Source organism: Metopolophium dirhodum, chromosome 7 (assembly GCF_019925205.1).
Source record: "Metopolophium dirhodum isolate CAU chromosome 7, ASM1992520v1, whole genome shotgun sequence".
Classification (NCBI taxonomy): domain Eukaryota; kingdom Metazoa; phylum Arthropoda; class Insecta; order Hemiptera; family Aphididae; genus Metopolophium; species Metopolophium dirhodum.
This window is the reverse complement of record NC_083566.1, coordinates 12,759,388-12,777,654: the sequence shown is the minus strand read 5'-3', so window position 1 is coordinate 12,777,654 and position 18,267 is coordinate 12,759,388. Positions and strand designations below refer to the sequence as shown.

Below are 18,267 nucleotides of genomic sequence, written 5' to 3'. Positions count from 1 at the left end.
TGAACATAGAAAGGAGAAGAACTTCCGAGATAGTCATTGACATCTTTTCAAACGCAAAAGCGAGGGAAAAACAATTTTGTTAGATAAAGTCAACTCTCGATAATTCAAACCACGGACTAAGATATAATGGACTGGAAACGAGCAGCTTATCACAGTCACGAATGTATGTATAAGAGGCAAGTGCGGGGGGTCGCTACGTGTTCATGGAGTTCATAGCGCCCTCTGCATTTAACACGGACTAAGATACAAATTGTGTAGCCAAATAAAACCACCGGTAGCGTTAAAAACTTCAAGAACAGTATTATTATCAGCTAAGTGACACCTTTTTGTGGCCGTCCCCTGACCCTCGCCGACCATGTCGTTTCCAGTCCATTATATCTTACTCTATGATTCAAACCAGATAGTATCTTCCAAGAGATTAGATATACCGTGATTCAAGCCTTCATAGGCGTCGACAGCGCTCCCAGTGTTAATTTGTTTTGCCATATTGGCATATAATATCTTGACGACTTCCCGAGTTATCAATCATGATTCGTAAAGTTGCTGCAACTGTGTATCTATCATTTAGAAATTACTTATAACTTGATGGCGGTGTACCACAATGAAAAGAAGAATCTAAAATCTAAATAGTAAATACCTCTACATAGTGCGCCGTACATTGGTCAGTAACATGAACTAAGATAATTGACACTTTAGCGGTTAGTCCGTGGTAAACATCATTTAACATTTTAATTTTTAACTATTAAATATTATCACACGATTTAACAAAAAAAAAAACGACATTAATATTATTTTTACTATTTGTTATTAATAATTGAAAAAAGTCAAAAGTGATAACAATATAACAAATTTAAATAAATATCTAAAATATGTACCTGAAATGGTTTTAAATTCCTAAACGCGAATAATGCAACATTATTGAGGTTCCTATTAAAATTTATAACTGCGATTAGAAATTAAATTGAATACAGATGGCTTCTACTTCGGGTCCATCAGGATCTGAAAATCCCACCGATAACTTGAAAAAAGAACCGTCCAAAGGTATTCTAAAGCCTTCTGTGAGTTATGAAGAAAAAGAGTAAGTTATTTTAGATTAGGTAATCATAAATCTCATAATATAATAAATCGTACCTAATTCAGTTTCTATATTCTAGAAAACAGAAAAAAATTGGGAACAAGTCTGCTAAGTGGGACGAGATGAATATATTAAAGACTTTACATCCACCAGATAAAGATTATGGACACATGAAAGTGGATGAACCAAAAACACCATACGAACGTGAAGTTAATGAAGATGATGACGAAATGGACGGTGGTGTAAATGCAGAAGAGTTGAGGAAAAGGTATATAATATCACTTTATCTAGTTTTGAAATAAATATAAACTAGGATAAATATTTTCTAAAATTAACATTTTTTTTTTTAAAGATAAATTATTACAAAACAAGTACATATCTATTAAAAAGGCCTGTAAAAGATCATAGGTACTTACATCAAAATATAATTTTAACATTTAATAATCCCCAGCCCAATCCTCTTGATTAAAATCTTGAAGTACCTTCATCACTTTGATGACTAAATTTTATAAATAAATAATAATTAGATTGATTTACTAGGATTGAGGAAGGAGGTAGACGGAGAAGTAGTTCATTTCAATCAGAAGAAGAACCTGAATCTGAAGATGAATCTCCAGAAGATAAAAGTTTGTTATATTTTGTAAAACTGATTAACTGTGTCATAATTTATGTACCTTAGTTATTCAGGAACTAAAATTCTTTACATATATAATATCTATATAGATTTTATTATTTCAGTTACAAGAGAGGTATTTGAACAAAAAAGAAAAGAACATTATAATGAATTCCAAACTGCAAAAATACTGGCCAAACAAATGATGGATGAAGATGAAGATGAAAATGATGATAATAATAAACAAAAATGAAGCTAGTTTGGTATATAAAGCACATTTTTTTTGTTGTTTGTTTTCTAAAAGCTTATTGTACAATATTGAAGAACAAAAATGTATTGTGATTTATTATGTTATTTTATTGAGGTAACATTTTGCATATTTGGTAATTTGTTAACTACAAATATGGATTGCTTATTATTTCATGTATTTTATAAATATAATTTAAAAAAATTAAACAATTACCATAAATTATTAAATTAAAAGAATTAAACAATCACCATAATTTATTAAATTTAATATGGACATTTTTCATAGTTTCTTTGAATCACATAGTTGATTTTTACAAAATAGCTAATAAACTATAAAAATGTCGCCTAATACACAATTTATGTCAAATTAAATTGCAAATATACCATTCAATATTTATAAGTTATTGTATTTAAATTATTTATTTAGCTGCATGTTTGTTATGGTTAGCTTATGAAAGCGACATCTGAATATTTTAGCAAAATTCAAGTACTTTATTTCCTGGTGTAATATTATGTGCAGAGACAAAAATATTCCCTTAATAAAATTAATTGCTTTATTCTTAGTTATTTATACAATAATATAATTAATATTAGTTGAGTTTCTTATTAAAATAAAAATATTTTGTTATGATTTGATTTCAGTCAATGTGAGTCAAAATAATTTGTTTAACTCTAACTGAAATATGATAAAATGTGTTAATTTAATAAATAATAATATTTTAACTGTAAATTGTTATATTTGATATACATATTACACTGTTATTTGTTATCTGTTTAAGATAAAATTACTATAACAGTGCCATTTATTCAGCTTAAAATGAAAAATTGTATTATTTAATTTTCAATCGTGTTTTTAGTGCACAAATAAGTTAGATAAATTAGCTTGTGTGTATAAAAAAAACTAAATAAAACAATTTACTCTATTTTTTTTGAAATACTTATATCAACAAAATGTATTGTTAAGTACCTACAGGCTACAATATAGTTAAAACTAATTAATAAAATAGGTACAAAATATTTGAGTTTGAATGGGTTGATTTTGATGATGATTTTTTTTATACATAAACAGTAATGCATATTGATTTACTAATTTTTATATTTTGACAGTCCCTTGGTAAATTTGAAACTATAATTATAATATTTCATCCTTAATTTTGTATAGATTTGTCACTTATAATTACTCTTTAAATTTGTCAACACAAATCAGTATGTAAATTAAATATACCGGGACCTTTGTTTTCATACCGGTCTGTGTTAACAAATTTCTACTGAGAAACATTTATGTTTAATGAATAGATTTATATCCTTCTAATAATGAAAACAAATTAATATCAGACCTTTTCTATAAGGATATCGCTCATATATTATTACTATACATATTTTTATTTAAGAGTTTATGTACCTTATGTATATTTTAATTTTTAAAGTATTAAAGTTGAATTTATTGATTTGTGTCAAGTGTTACATAATTTTAAAATGAAAGACTAAATTGTGTATTACAGACTTATTCTATGTAATATAATAGGTAAATTCTTATGTAAAAATGATATTATGTAATATTTTTTTTTTCTTATATAAAAATTATAAATTATGAACTGTTAAACTACGTGATTACATTTATAATATATGACTTATTTACTAGCAACTTTAATTCAATAAATGGTTTTATTTATTTTACCAGTAGGTATTAGGTACCTATTTAGGTAAGATAACATTTGATGTATTGACTAGGTTCTCAACTGTTGTCTCACTGAGAAAATTGTATTTTTATAATTTTATTTTATTAATTTTTAGTCTTGGTTTTTATTTTTTCATAAAAACGGTAAAATATTAGTATACATTTATATATATTTTTTAATACCAATCAGATGTTTTTAGTTAATTAGCATTTATTTGGGTTTAAGTTAGGTTATTATATTGCGAATAAAATCTCCATTACAAACCACTGGACTAGAATGGATTATAATATAATATATTTATTGTTGGAAAAGACAATTAAATAACCAATTACATATAAATTATACTTTTTGATAAATATTATTTTTCAGTTAAACATACATTAATATTTTAATGCTTATAGCTTATTGTGTTTTGGGAACTACATACGTTTCTATTGTTAAAAAGCTAGAGAAAGCTTTGCTCTCGTAAGTCCTTGTTACATAATAAATGAATAAAATGTCAATAAAATAAACCATTGTATTATTAACAAATTCAAATGAGCAAATATAATATATTGGTTGTTATAGTAAACTATTGTTATAACATTGTAACTAGTAAGTGCACATAACTCATAACAATATAATTATATACTAATATAAGTAATATGTACATTTGTTATAGATAATACATATAATTAGATATTGAGAATAAGATTAAGCTGTTATCCTGTTAACTTACTTGTGTACGTTTTTCTAGTCTTAATAGCCAAAACTAAAAACTGTATTAGTATAATATACTTTTTATATTTAAACTGTTCCAAAATGAGATCCAACAGCTGGTTTTTTGGATGGGCTAAAATGAATATATTTATGTAATTGTTATAAATTATAATTAGTTCTTAAAATAAATGTATCAAAATCAAACGTAAAATTATTGATATTTTAATAAATCAAACAAACATTTTTGAATATTTACTGTTTGCTATTTAGTTTTAGTAATACTACACAATAATATACTACTATTACGATGTAGAGAAGATATCTTCTCTAAATCGTGACTACTATACAGTTGTATGCTGTGGTTGGATTGACTGGTATAAGATAACTTAAATCAAAAATTAAAATATTTTGTACCATGAATTATTTTCATTATGTAGTCAGTAGTAACCTGATAAAAATACTGTAAAATCAAGATGTATTAAATATAAAATTAAACATTTATATTTTTATTTCTATCTATAAATACACTAACTTAGAACAAATGCATTCAATTTGACTTGCAAAAAATCATAATTGTATTAAAAATTCACCTAATGAATATATATTTCATTATTTCTACTGTAAAATCAAGATGTATTAAATATAAAATTAAACATTTATATTTTTATTTCTATCTATAAATACACTAACTTAGAACAAATGCATTCAATTTGACTTGCAAAAAATCATAATTGTATTAAAAATTCACCTAATGAATATATATTTCATTATTTTAATACTTTATTATATCTAGTATATTATTATAAATATCTATAAGAATGCTTATAAAAGCCATAAGTATTGTGTCTGAGCAGTATTTTAGCAGACATCTTAGCTAAGCAATATTTTTTCCAAATGTCATTCTCCACTACTTGTGTTGATATTTATTACACTAGAATTTTCTAGTGTAAAGGTAAATTTTTTACAATTACTAGTCAATTAGTACAATTATTTAATTAGTTAAATCTTTTATCTTTTTTATTTGTTATCTGTTCACATTTTTTTTAAAACTAAAAACTTCAAAGAGCATTATCTGGGCCGGCCAAATTTCAAAAAACCAGTATACCTTTACAAGAACATCTTCAGCCAGTTTTTCCAACCATCATATCTCTGCTCTAAGATAGAATTAAAAACTTTTAAGTTTGAAATATAGATTAAGCTTAAGGAGCTTAGGACATTGTATAAATTTAAGCCCTTATTATTAAGTCTTCAAAAGAGGAGCACTTAAGAGTTTGAATTTTTGTTACTGACTGACCTATCATCAAAATTATTATAAAATACTTCCAGGCTCCCATATAGGTAGAAACGTGAAATTTAGCACAAGGTAGATTTTATAATGCAAGTAAATTGAAAAATCCAAAAATTGTAATCTTTTCAAAATTAGTGGCAATTGGGGTTTGTAGGGGAGTATTTTTTTTTAAATTTACAAAACCAACACGTACATAAATATTCATCAATCAAATGTTAACAAGGGTGCTGAATCTAAATGTTTTGTCAGTTTTTATGATAAGAGCAAAAATCAACCTTTAATTAAAGATATTAGGGGTAGTAAATGTGATTTTTCTAATACTGATGATGGACATTTATCAGAACGCACGGCAGAGGGTAGATACATGCAATTTGACAAAACCAGACATACCTTATGCTACAAAGGGGTAAATCTAAAAATTGAAACTTTCTCAATCTTAATGTCGTTTTATTGAGGGTAGTTATAAATGCATGAAGTGACATTGGATATCGACAACCACCACATAGCAAAATCTGGTCAGATACTTTATATTATTATGATTAAACCCAAGAAGACGTCGGCCACTATACAGAAGCCAGCAAAAAGGAATGATATTAAACAAAAACCTAACCGTGAAAAAAGGACCAAGTCCTAGACCCAAAAAGTCAGTCTATCAAAGTAGTGAGGCCTGTATTGCAGACCAAGTATGTTCTTTCTTTACTCAATAACCTTAAGTCCTTAATATAAAAATACATTCATGAACAAATATCTTATTTGTTTATCAATTGGTCAGTTTCAAAGAAAAATAATCAGTGGGTGATTGAAATCTATTTCAGTTGCTGATAAGTTCAAAGAGACAAAATCAGAAACTAGCCAAGTGATAAGCAATACAATTAAAAAAGATTTGTTGCACATGAATATATTTGTATATTAAGGTTATTGAATATTGACTAAAAAAGAGCATACTTGGCCGCAGTTTAGGTCTCACTACTTTGATGGTCTTGCAGACATTTTTGGGCCTGGGACTTGGCCTTTTTCACTATTAGGTTTATTTTTGGATTTATATATACAAATATACAAAATACAAATTAACAGTGTAAAGCCTATTGAAATACCTATTTAGATTTTACTTTTTCTAAATCATTTTAGTAATAAAAAATTGTAAAGACTACTGAAATTTTTACAGCTAAAAGTACCTTAAATCAATTTAAATTTTAAATAAAAAATGTTACCTTTTGGTTTAGACGATACCTTATAAGAAAAACAATCATATAGAATTATAGACAATAAATAACAGCTGACTCTAATGTATTATATTTTAAATACTAATTGTTAAATTTTCAAAATTTGCAAATCGTTAGGTATATAATACTGTGGTTACAGAAAATGTGGGATACTCTGAAATTCTATATTATATTGCAGTATTTCACAGTTTGTATAAAATGGGATATTTGATATTTATTAAAGACAGGCAATGTGAACTTTTTAAAAAAAAATTATAAATATAGATTATTTAGATAATCCTGGAAATGAATTATGTAGTTGAGTTATGCAAATATTTTAATTTATTGATACTATCTGTATATTTTTATTTTATAATTATTTTATTCTAACAATATACATATATTTATAAATTGTATAGTATTTTATATTAATGTTAACCATACATCATTACATTTTTTTTTATTAATATTTATAATAATATGCAAATTAATACAAATATGTTTTGTTTAACAAATTTTAAATGATTAATTTATAGTTTATAGTGGTAGTAACATAATCAGTAATTCTTTATGAGAAGTTCAACGTAAGAAGTCAAATTGGCCACATGGATTTTTTCCTATAAAAAACATAAGACAAAATATAAGAATAAAATAGATAATGTAATTAAATATTTAAATATAAACTACATAACTTATAAACTTTAAAAAAAGCGGGTAAGTGGATGTCGCTCTGCTGTACAGTAGGTTACAAGTGGGACAACGTATAATGGATTGTATTAAAATTGAATTCAATGATATAATATCATTGTATAAGATAAATGATTCTGAGCGGAGACGGTTTATCGGTCTGGATTTTTTAAATTTTTATTATTTATTATAGCCTTTAAGTAGAATTAATATTATAATATTATAATTTTTTATTTGTTGCTACGGTGATAAACAAATCGTAAGAAATTAAAATCCCATTTCAAGCGGTTTTTTTTGTAATTTGTCAGTAGTTTTTCCCGTGGCATTAAATAACTATTGGGAAAATCGAAAAATGACCTCTTTAAAGTACCATCTTGATCCAATTTGCTAAAAGATAAGGTACTATATGTTTAAATCGAAGCACTCCATCTGGTAGAAATTTTGTATACAGGATATAAAAATAAATAAATAAACACCATTTTAAAACCACTAGCTTCCTCGCTCCGCTCAGAATCTAAAATGTATGGTCTATCATGCACTTATAACTATTTTGAAGTTGAATTAATTATATAAAAATAAATAACTTCATTATTTCATTAGGGTTTTTTTATGGATAATAAACATGGATAATGGACACAAATCAAAAGTTTGAAAATTATAGGATAGATTCCTAATATTTTTTTAACGAAACACACTTTAATTAACATACATGGACAAATTCTAAAATGGTATTTGCTCAAATAGATATTGAATATAATTATTATGCTATAAAAATGACACTAAGTTGGACTAACATTGTTGGTTAATTATGTATTTTTTTGTTGTAAATTCATATGATTTTTAACCATTATTACCTCTCCACCAAAAAGAATGACAAACGCTGCTCTAAACAATGGAATAATAAACTAGGAAAAATTTAAATCAACATAAAATGATATTGACCTGAACATTAGCATAAGATCCCCAAATGAACAAAAAATCATATGAATTTTTCACCACTACGTAAATTATTATTAATTAATATACACAATTAAATATTTAGATTTATTTCAACTTTTTTCACTAATATTATTTTAATTACCATTTATAAAAATTGTGAATTATCTTTAAAATATTTGTATCTTTTCAAAATCTTCTACTTGATAAAAAAAAGTATTAATCTTTTATCATTTTATTTTGTATGAAAATTATACTCAATGTATTTTTAAATAAAAACTATTTAAAAATTGTTTCATTATGTTGACTTACAACAAAAAAATACATTTTAGATTCTGAGCGGAGCGAGGAAGCTAGTGGTTTTAAAATGGTGTTTATTTATTTATTTTTATATCCTGTATACAAAATTTCTACCAGATGGAGTGCTTCGATTTAAACATATAGTACCTTATCTTTTAGCAAATTGGATCAAGATGGTTAGGGTAGGATGGTAGCACACTACCTTTCCTCTCCATCAAAGCCAACCTCCACTAATACATGTAAACAATGAACCCATATCTAATCCTGACAGCCAAATATCTAGGCCTAATTTTCAAGAAATGTCTAACATGAGCCAACACTCTACACTTCTCAGACCCTTCTTCGGTAAGTTCTCAAAACCAAAATTCTTATATATAATCTTTTTCTCAAACTCATCTAGTTATATGATATACAGCTCTGGAGCACTGCCAAAAAATACAAGTGTTCCAATCAAACACCAAGCTTTGCTTATAAGCCCAAAAACCAATGTACGAATTAAGCGTGTATAAAATATGTCTTAATAATACAAGATAATGTCTTGAATTAATATAAAAAATGTTTCTAAATATAATATTATATACAAATAACTGGTCCTACCTCAAGAGTAGTTTCAATACTACGAAGTCCTACAATACCATCTTCTAAAGTAGACTCGTTGAGTACAGCTATATAAGGTATGCCAAGACAGTCCGAATCTGTGAACTGTGATTCGAGAGATTTTTTTGCCAGGTATGGAGTTATTAAGGTTGATACCCCAGATTTTTTTAAATTTAGTCCCAAGTATATGGAAAGTTGCCTCAGTTCGTCAGCTTTTTTGGCATCTACAAATTGTTAAAATCAATCTATTAAAAATAAATTAAAAATCACACACTTGTCTAATCTAACTAACTTAATAGCGGAGCCGCGAATGTTATTTTATATGGAGCCAATTTACGATGGAACCGGAACACTTCCCTGCGATCATTATGATAAGGTAATTCTGTATAACCATCACACAGAAACACCATACACGCTTTCTCGAGACTAGTTTCACTTTCTACTACGTGAGGCAAGACTTTTCTTTTTCCTACCCTTGACTATTTAATTGAAACAAACAAGATTAATTATTTATTACTAATATTGTAATTATCGACTGCAGTCACGCACAATAATATAGGAATTATTTTTGTATTTACTACTTACTAAAAACATTTCTTGTTCTGCTGGCTCTAGACTATCAAACATTTTAGTGTTTACGTTACGTATGGTTTCAATTGTTTCCTGGCCCCATTCAAATTCAGCCCGGATTTCCGTGCTCTCTTGCCCATTATCATCAATCGATATTTCCGTCAATGAAAATCTACCAGGATTCGCCGAGAACTACGAAATATGAATAATATATAATATAAAAACATAATTTATAAGTCTTAAAATAATGTTTTAATTTATTATCGTTACTTTTCTCCACCAAATTTTGCGTTGCCTTTGCCAGTGATAGAAAAATTGTTGACTTTCTTCCGGTATACAAAATGCGAAATACTTAAACCTTGTAAAATTCTTAGGGCTACATTAGGGAAAGGCACATAATATTGATAACATTTAGAAATATAGGTACCTATATATAATAATAATATATAAGATTTAAAATATTATTTGGAATAACCATGATAGAAATTAATTAATATTTTGTATACTAATACTGTTTATTTCTTCTATTTTAAATTTGGAATGGAACGAAGAATGTATTGATTTTACAATGTGTATTTTTGTTGTGCTTAAAACCCCTTTTTATAATAGAAAAAATGCTTTGATAAGTTAGGAATAATATCTCCAGGGAAACATAAATGCATCCAGTTGTTTAGTTGGCGCTGTTTCCCAGCTCCGTTTCATTTTCCATATCTTAAATTCTCCTTTTAATATTGATATATATGCAATTTTATTTAAATCGCTAAAAAACAGTGATGCAAATTATAAGCTTGTTTAAACATTATACTGTTGCAAATACATAGTATAGGGTTTGAATTAGAAGGTACCAAGCAATACTCTCAAGTTAAAATTTTTGAATTTCATTTAAACCTTTCATTAAAGCAAATTGTTTGAATATGGAAAAAAATAATAGAAACCTTGTAGTAAGTGCAACAACCATTAAGAGGATGTGATAGCCACATATGTTGTCTCCGTCTTACAAATGCATAACATACTAAATTGTACGCTCAGCAGAACACGTGTAGCTCCGTTAGTTTAAAAATTAGAGTGAATTGAATTCTTATAAAATCCAAAGGTAAGATTATTATTTAGGCAACTTCATGGGCTTTTTAATTATATTTTAATTTTAAAGCGAGTTATGAGTATTTTAAAATTGTAATTTGTATGTACATCTTAAAAACTTCATACCTCGCTTTAAAATTAAAATATAATAAAAAGCCCATGAGGTTGCCTAGATAATAATCTTGCCTTTAAATTTCAAAAGAGGTAAATTCACATTAATTTTTAAATTAACGGAGCTACACGTGCTCTGCTAAGAGTAAAATTTGCTATGTTACGTGCTTGTAAGACAGAGACAACACATGTGGGTATCACGTCCTTTTAAAAGAACTAATTAATTAGCTCCGTGGTCTTGAGTTTTCATTATTCTTGGAACTGTAGGAAACACACACACCTTTTCTATAATTTTACTGATTGTCAAAACCGTTTTAAAACTGGCATCCCAGTATAGATCATATTATTATACTCCCTGTCTTTGAGGCCCATACAGTCTCCATACAACAGCTTATCTCATCTTGTAACTCATCTTCATCTCATATATGTGGTGATTATAACTTGCTCACCTAAAATTGTCCACTGTTAATCTGGTCTTTAATGACTCCTGAAGTCTATAGGATGCGCCTTCTCATCATATTATACCATTCATTTTAAAATTTTTCCCAACTTAAAAAAATGCCTATTAATTAATATCTATAGACCATGGAACCTCCGATTTGGTAACCAGTAGGTAATAATATAGTGATGTTAAGATAACTATTATAACTTCAGATGACTTAGCACAACTACGGCAGTGTTTTTCGGTGATAAATTAGGAGATTCCTATCAGTTTTAAAATGTTCCATAACAATTGTAAATAACATATTATATAAAAAAGTAAAAACTATTACTTTTGCATATTCGCGCGTCATCGTTGTTTTGCCATGTTATCAGATGACCGTATAACAATGGTAGACGCCAGACGGTGGTACTACTTTTATAATGTAGCCTAAATAGTAAATACCTAAGACAATAATTCCTATACCTATGTCCTATACGGGACTACTAATTATCATCGATATCAATTTTCTGGAAATCATATTTCAGATTAAAAATGAAATTATTATCAGTTTTTTATTTTTACTCAACATGTATTCCAACTGCTTAGATATTTTATATATTACCTAAAACATTTTCTATCTCCAACTCCAGAATCCATTAAATCTGGTTGTTCACAGAGACTTCTAGAATCAGCAAAACTGAATGGTAGTTGGTTATTGGAAAACTGTTTAGCATTCATAAATGGATCTTTAAGACCTTAGATAAAACCAATGTAATAATAATAATAATAATAATAATAATAAAATGTTATTATCTAAAATATTAAATGGTTATAATTTTTTTTATCTAGAAAGATCAATTATTTTAACAATTAAATATAGGTTAGTGAAATACATTCATCTTACTTAAAATATCGTTGAAGTATTTTTCCCTGACGTTACAAAATTGAAATACGCTTTCATCTCTACTAGTCACATTGCTATATAACCATTCATTTCTGATATTTTGACATAACAGTTCACCTGTTGCTCCATATTTTAAATGGTCAATAGTACTATTGATGATCATAGGTTCCATATATGCATAAGCTTTACACATGGGTAATATTCTGTTTAACAGACTCATTTTATAATCTTAAAATTGAATAAGTAATTTTAATAAAAAATAATGATAGTTAAATTAAATTTATAACTACGAGTTTGACGAATAACTGTATCTACAAAATTATAAGTTTTATTAGACTTGATTTGTGGGAGCAACAAAATAATCTTCTTCCACAACTAATGCATTACGCATAATTTCTTTCCTTGTGATTTTGTCTGATGATAGATCTTTTCTGAAACCAGTGTCCCTGAAAATTATTATTACTTTTAAATAAAATTTAGAACAAAAACTCAAAACAATTAAACAAATTAATTCATTTATTTCTATAATGTATTAACATATTTTGATTTTTTACAAGTGGAAATGAATAAATGAAAGTTAAAATGAAACTCTAAATATATTTTTTTAAACAGTACTTTTAATTTAAAATAAAAATAAGGAACAACTAGGATACATATTTTTCTTTTATCAAAGGATAATAATAATAATACTAAACAATGAATAAGTATAAACAATATATTATGTTATTATTTATTTGCCACATCATGCATAGTAATATTAAATATTAAAATCTTACAATTGACCTTCAATGAACTAAGATAATAGTGTGCTATCATTTCAGTTCACATAATGATTCATGTAGTATGTACAAACAAAAAATACACTTTAATAAAAAATTATATTTTTTTGTGTAAATAATACAATTAATTTTACATAGAATATAATTTAGTAATTATTTATTATTTTAAATAAATAATAGAAATGTTCATAAAATTATAAAGATGGTAGTACGAGTACATATTAATAATTTAAATTTAAACTTGGGAAAATACTAGAAATCTAAAAATAATAACTACTTAACATAAAACATGTTTCTAGTATTTGTATGCAAAACTTATCATCATAAATTGTATTGGTATTACATTTTTACAACATAATTACTTTTATAGGATAATAATCTATGTAATCCAAAGAAATTATTAGACTTATTCATCTTGACATACCAGATCGGTTTAAAATATTATTTTCAGTAGATGTTTGATTATCAGGATACCATGTTCGGTTTATACTACATGGATTATGGTTTGATTGGTTTCGGAAGTTTGGATCGGGTCGATGTCTGGTATCTGCTAACGTAGTTGCATGAGGAGCACGATAATGTGATGCCAGGTGCCTCTTATGGTGATTAAAAGTTTTATGTTGAAAACTTCTGAACTGATTTTGTATGGGTTCAACATGTCTTTGGCGGTCAGATTTTTCAAACAATTTTTGAATTTTTAGTTGAGAGTTTGGATGTGTTGGATTGTTTACGGTTTCTGTAGTACTTGTTAAAGTTGAATGTTTTCTTTTAGATATCGGTGTTTTTGTTTGCTTGGCACTGTTGAGATGTGTATGCATTGTAGAACCATGACTTTCATTAGAATGTATTACAACTTGTGGCTCTATGGGTTGGATGTTTTTTGTAGTACCAGAAGACTCACTTATTTTTTTATTTGTTTTATATTTTGCTATAAGCTCATCTGTATTTAGTAACTTTGTAAGTGGTTTTGGTTTAATCAAACTTTTAGTTGGCAATTGCTTGTTCTTAAATGATAACCAAAGTGCTTTACGTTCTTCAATGGTTAATTGTTCTTCCACGGACTCAACAAGCATGGAATCGTGTTCTTTAAAATCACTAATTGATTCTAAATTGTATCTGATTAGTTGGTTAAGTACAGGATCTTTTGTATTAGGTATTAGTTGATTAAAATGTTTTGTCGAATCAAATGTAAATAAGTCGTTAGTTTGATCATATGATACTTTTCGACTCATAAGTTGTAAATCTACAACACTGCTAGCCATTCCTAATTTAGAAATTTGTCGATAATATGCTTTTGGTTCTACAGTTCCTTTAGCTAACAATCTGTTAACATAAACAGTTTTTTTCTGACCAAATCTTAAACATCTATAAATGGCTTGTAAATCATTACTTGGATTCCACGATGTACTGAGTAACAATACTCTATTAGCACCAACCATATTATATCCAAGAACACCAGTACCCATGGATAAGAGAAAAACTTTAGCAGTATTTTCAGGGTTATTAAAAGCTTCACACATTTGATTTCGTATAGATAATGGTGTTTTACCATCCATTCTAAGATAATCTTCTCCTAAAATCCATTTTTTCTCTTGTTGTAAAAAATGTTCTAAGGCATCCAAAGCTAATGGTGATTTTAAAAAACAAAGTACCTTTTCATTTCTTTTGGAACATTCGTGAATTGTATTTAAAACATATGTGATTTTATTGCTTTGTTTAGCTTCAAAAAATCTTGGATCTTCTCCATAACTATCAATCCATGACAAGTCCTTTGATAATTTTTCATCAACTGCAGTCCCTAATTCACGTTGTTTGCTATTTTTAAAATGTTTCAATCTGTATAATGTTAATGGATGTAATGTTATTAATGTCAACACATGTAAACATAAAAATACATTATAACCATCATTAGATGCTTTGTTATAATGTAAGAACTTCTCATATAGTTCACATTGGAACTTGGTCAAATTAATCTCTATTGTATATTCTATTTTATTTGTAAATAAAGGTTTTAGATTTTTATCATCAATGCGATGGACAGTATTTTGTAAGAGTTTATGTAAAATGAATGTACGTTGCTTCATTATTTTAACATCTTCATCATGCGAGTCTATAAATTGGCCAGCATCAATTGGTTTGATAAATGTTGTTACAAAATCTGTAAGATTTCCCAGTATGTTAGGTTTGACAAACTCTACCAATGTATGATATTCTTTAAGAGAATTTTGCATAGGAGTTCCAGTTAATACTATTCTTCTTTTTGTTCTGATTTGTGTTAAACTTTTTAATAGTATAGTTTGGGTGTTTTTAATATAGTGTCCTTCATCCAGAATAACAACGTCTGGCCCAGGATCAACTAAAGTGTGATAGAATGCTTCTCGTAAATCACTTTGTTTACAATTAACCAAACTCTTAAAGTTCTCATAACTAAGAATAAGAATACCGCCTTTAGATTTCCATGTGGCTATGTTAGTTATATTGTATAGTTTCTGAGTCTTAGGCAAATCATAAACTTTAACAACTTCATCTATGTCAATATCTTTTAGCCATTTATATATTTCATCCATCCAATTATAAATCAATCCAGGTGGACATATGATTAAAAATGTTTTTATATTAATTTGGGTATGGCACAATATAGTGTATATTATAGTTATAATTTGCAATGTTTTACCAATGCCCATTCGGTGGGCTAAAACACACCCTGTCCCTTCAGTGGTATTTGTTTTTTCCACAGTTTCAAAAACGGTATTCCATAAAAAATGAACACCTTCTACCTGATGTATTTTTAAGACTTTAGCTAATTCTTTAGAAATTTTTACTATTGGTATTTTTTGAACAGTATCAAATTCTAACACTATATCATGTGGCTTTAAATGTAATTCTTTAACTATACTCGACATTACATTATTTCGATCAATCTGTCGTTTTCTTAAACTAAAGTCAGCTTTTCTTGCTTCATCTATAGCTTCATTAGACACCTTTGGCTTAACCTTCCTAATTTTTGGTACAGGTGTTTTATGTTGTGATTTGGATTTCGGAATAATAATATCTTGACTTTGTCTTGATGGTGAAATTACATCATGGCTAGAACTATCATGGTCAAACATATCTTTAATGTCTGATCCTATTACATAACTTACTAAGTCTTCATTTTTGATAGGTTTACTTTTTGTTAAATACTGTTTCTTGCAGCCATTATTATCATTGAATTCTTCATACTCATCATCTGATGACAATACTATAGTGTATTGTCCACCAAATATGTTTGTAATGAGTTGGTCACTTATATTTTCAATTTTTATTTTTTGATTTAAACAATTATTATTACATGATTGTGAACTTGAAACTATAGGGTCTTCTGATACTATAGGTATACCAGCACAACTAGATACTAGACTATCTGTAACTTCTTGATTGTCAGTGTTAGTAGTCAGTGGTCTAAAATTACGTGCAAAATTTAAGAATGTAGATTCATTTACATCTAATTGTTCTACAACATGAGATAAATTAATTGCAGTACTTTGGATTAAACCTTTAATTTTATTATTTAGATTAATATTTTCAAAAATATTTTTAAGGTCAACATCATGTTTTTGCAATTCTTCCAACTTGGAAAATAGCATTTTTATAATATTAAAAACATCAGTTAATGTATGTTTATACTTATTAGAATATAAAATATATTCAAATGTTTGGTTTAGCTCAGTATATTTTGTCATCAACTCAAGTATAATATCATTATTAGTTTCACTATTTTTACCAACTTCTTTATTTTTAATTAATCCTGGTTTATTCTTTGACATATTTTTATAGTTCTTTTTAGGTAATTTTGCTTTGTTTTTGATTGTGTTTTTGCCAGTTCTTGTCTTATTGTTTGCCATGTTTGAACTCAGGATCTACATTAAAAAAAAATTCTCTTATAAAAATTACTTATCAGTGAATAAATTATAAGTATCTACTAATTTTATTTAAATTTTTTAAACGTGTCCTTTTACTGAAAGAACTTTATGACTTAAAATTACTTATTAATCAACTCTAAAGAAATAGCTTGTTTAAAAAAAATAAACAAAATACTTATAATATTAAATTGAGCACGCTATAATTAAATTTGTTAAGCCAAACATACCAAATGTATGTACAGCAGTTCATATTTAGATTTACTAGTGTTAAATGTAAATACTAGTCAATTGACCTATTATACAATTCAAAGGTAACTTAATTATCTACGTTAAAGGATTTTTCAATATATTTACATACAAATTAGTTATGTTAGCAAAATATAAGAAAAAAATAACTTATGTATAATATATTTATTTAACCTTACTTTTCTTTGTTTATGAAAAACAAATTTTACTTTACGTTAGCTGTTCTCTTAGACATGCCTTTGATTGGGTATGGTACAAGGGAATTTTATTCAAGTTGAAAAAAAATTTTCCTCCTCTATTATTTCTATAAAATCCAACTCAGAAAACTGTGTATTTAAGATTAGAATAATTAACAACTGTTGCTTCATGAGATACCCTACACTTGGCTAGAATGTTTAAGGTAGTGACATTTCATTTTTTCTATAGTAAATTTTTGCCCACGATATCCCTAAATCGCATTTTATATCTATTGGTACATATTATAACCAATGACACAACGATAATAGCTTATAAAGACCTATAATATTTGTTTTTAAATGTATTCAAATTTAACCGATAGAAGATAAAAATTAATGGAATTGAGTCTTCATTTATTACCTTCTCTTTATGCCAAATGGAAGATCCACCAGTAAAATTAAACAATAACATAATTTTTACCATTTCCAATATAAAATACCTAGTATTGGTTTTAGATCAAGTGTCTAACTTGGGTTCCTCACTTTAACAAAAATCAGCTCATTCCAGACTTTACCTACTTGGGTTGTTGTTTTGTCCAATCCAAATCATAAACTACCTTCAAACTCATTATCTACAAAGCCATAATAATACCAGTATGGTGATGTGGAATTCAAGTATGGCGAGTTCAGCTAAACTTTCAAATCTTAGAACGCTTCAGGTGTTTAGTCCATTTGTCTTGCTCGATGGTA

At 27.0% G+C, this 18,267-nt stretch overlaps 3 protein-coding genes across 3 annotated transcripts; 1 reads left to right on the top strand and 2 right to left on the bottom strand.

The window, feature by feature from the left end:
* Nucleotides 1-582: 582 nt before the first annotated feature.
* On the top strand, nt 583-4,566 carry LOC132949700 (protein phosphatase inhibitor 2-like). Its single transcript, XM_061020710.1, has 4 exons — nt 583-1,078; nt 1,155-1,343; nt 1,616-1,701; nt 1,814-4,566. Exons 1-4 carry the CDS (start codon nt 972-974, stop codon nt 1,939-1,941), a joined length of 510 nt encoding a protein of 169 aa, XP_060876693.1. The 5' UTR covers nt 583-971; the 3' UTR covers nt 1,942-4,566.
* A 2,577-nt stretch (nt 4,567-7,143) lies between these two features.
* On the bottom strand, nt 7,144-17,069 carry LOC132949699 (DNA polymerase subunit gamma-2, mitochondrial). Its single transcript, XM_061020709.1, has 8 exons — nt 16,961-17,069; nt 12,415-12,860; nt 12,133-12,265; nt 10,166-10,271; nt 9,911-10,087; nt 9,618-9,804; nt 9,326-9,549; nt 7,144-7,422 (listed from the first exon to the last, which is right to left on the bottom strand). Exons 2-8 carry the CDS (start codon nt 12,632-12,634, stop codon nt 7,363-7,365), a joined length of 1,107 nt encoding a protein of 368 aa, XP_060876692.1. The 5' UTR covers nt 12,635-12,860; nt 16,961-17,069; the 3' UTR covers nt 7,144-7,362.
* On the bottom strand, nt 12,876-17,077 carry LOC132949698 (transcriptional regulator ATRX homolog). Its single transcript, XM_061020708.1, has one exon. It carries the CDS (start codon nt 17,075-17,077, stop codon nt 13,604-13,606), a length of 3,474 nt encoding a protein of 1,157 aa, XP_060876691.1. The 3' UTR covers nt 12,876-13,603.
* Between the last annotated feature and the right edge of the window lie 1,190 nt (nt 17,078-18,267).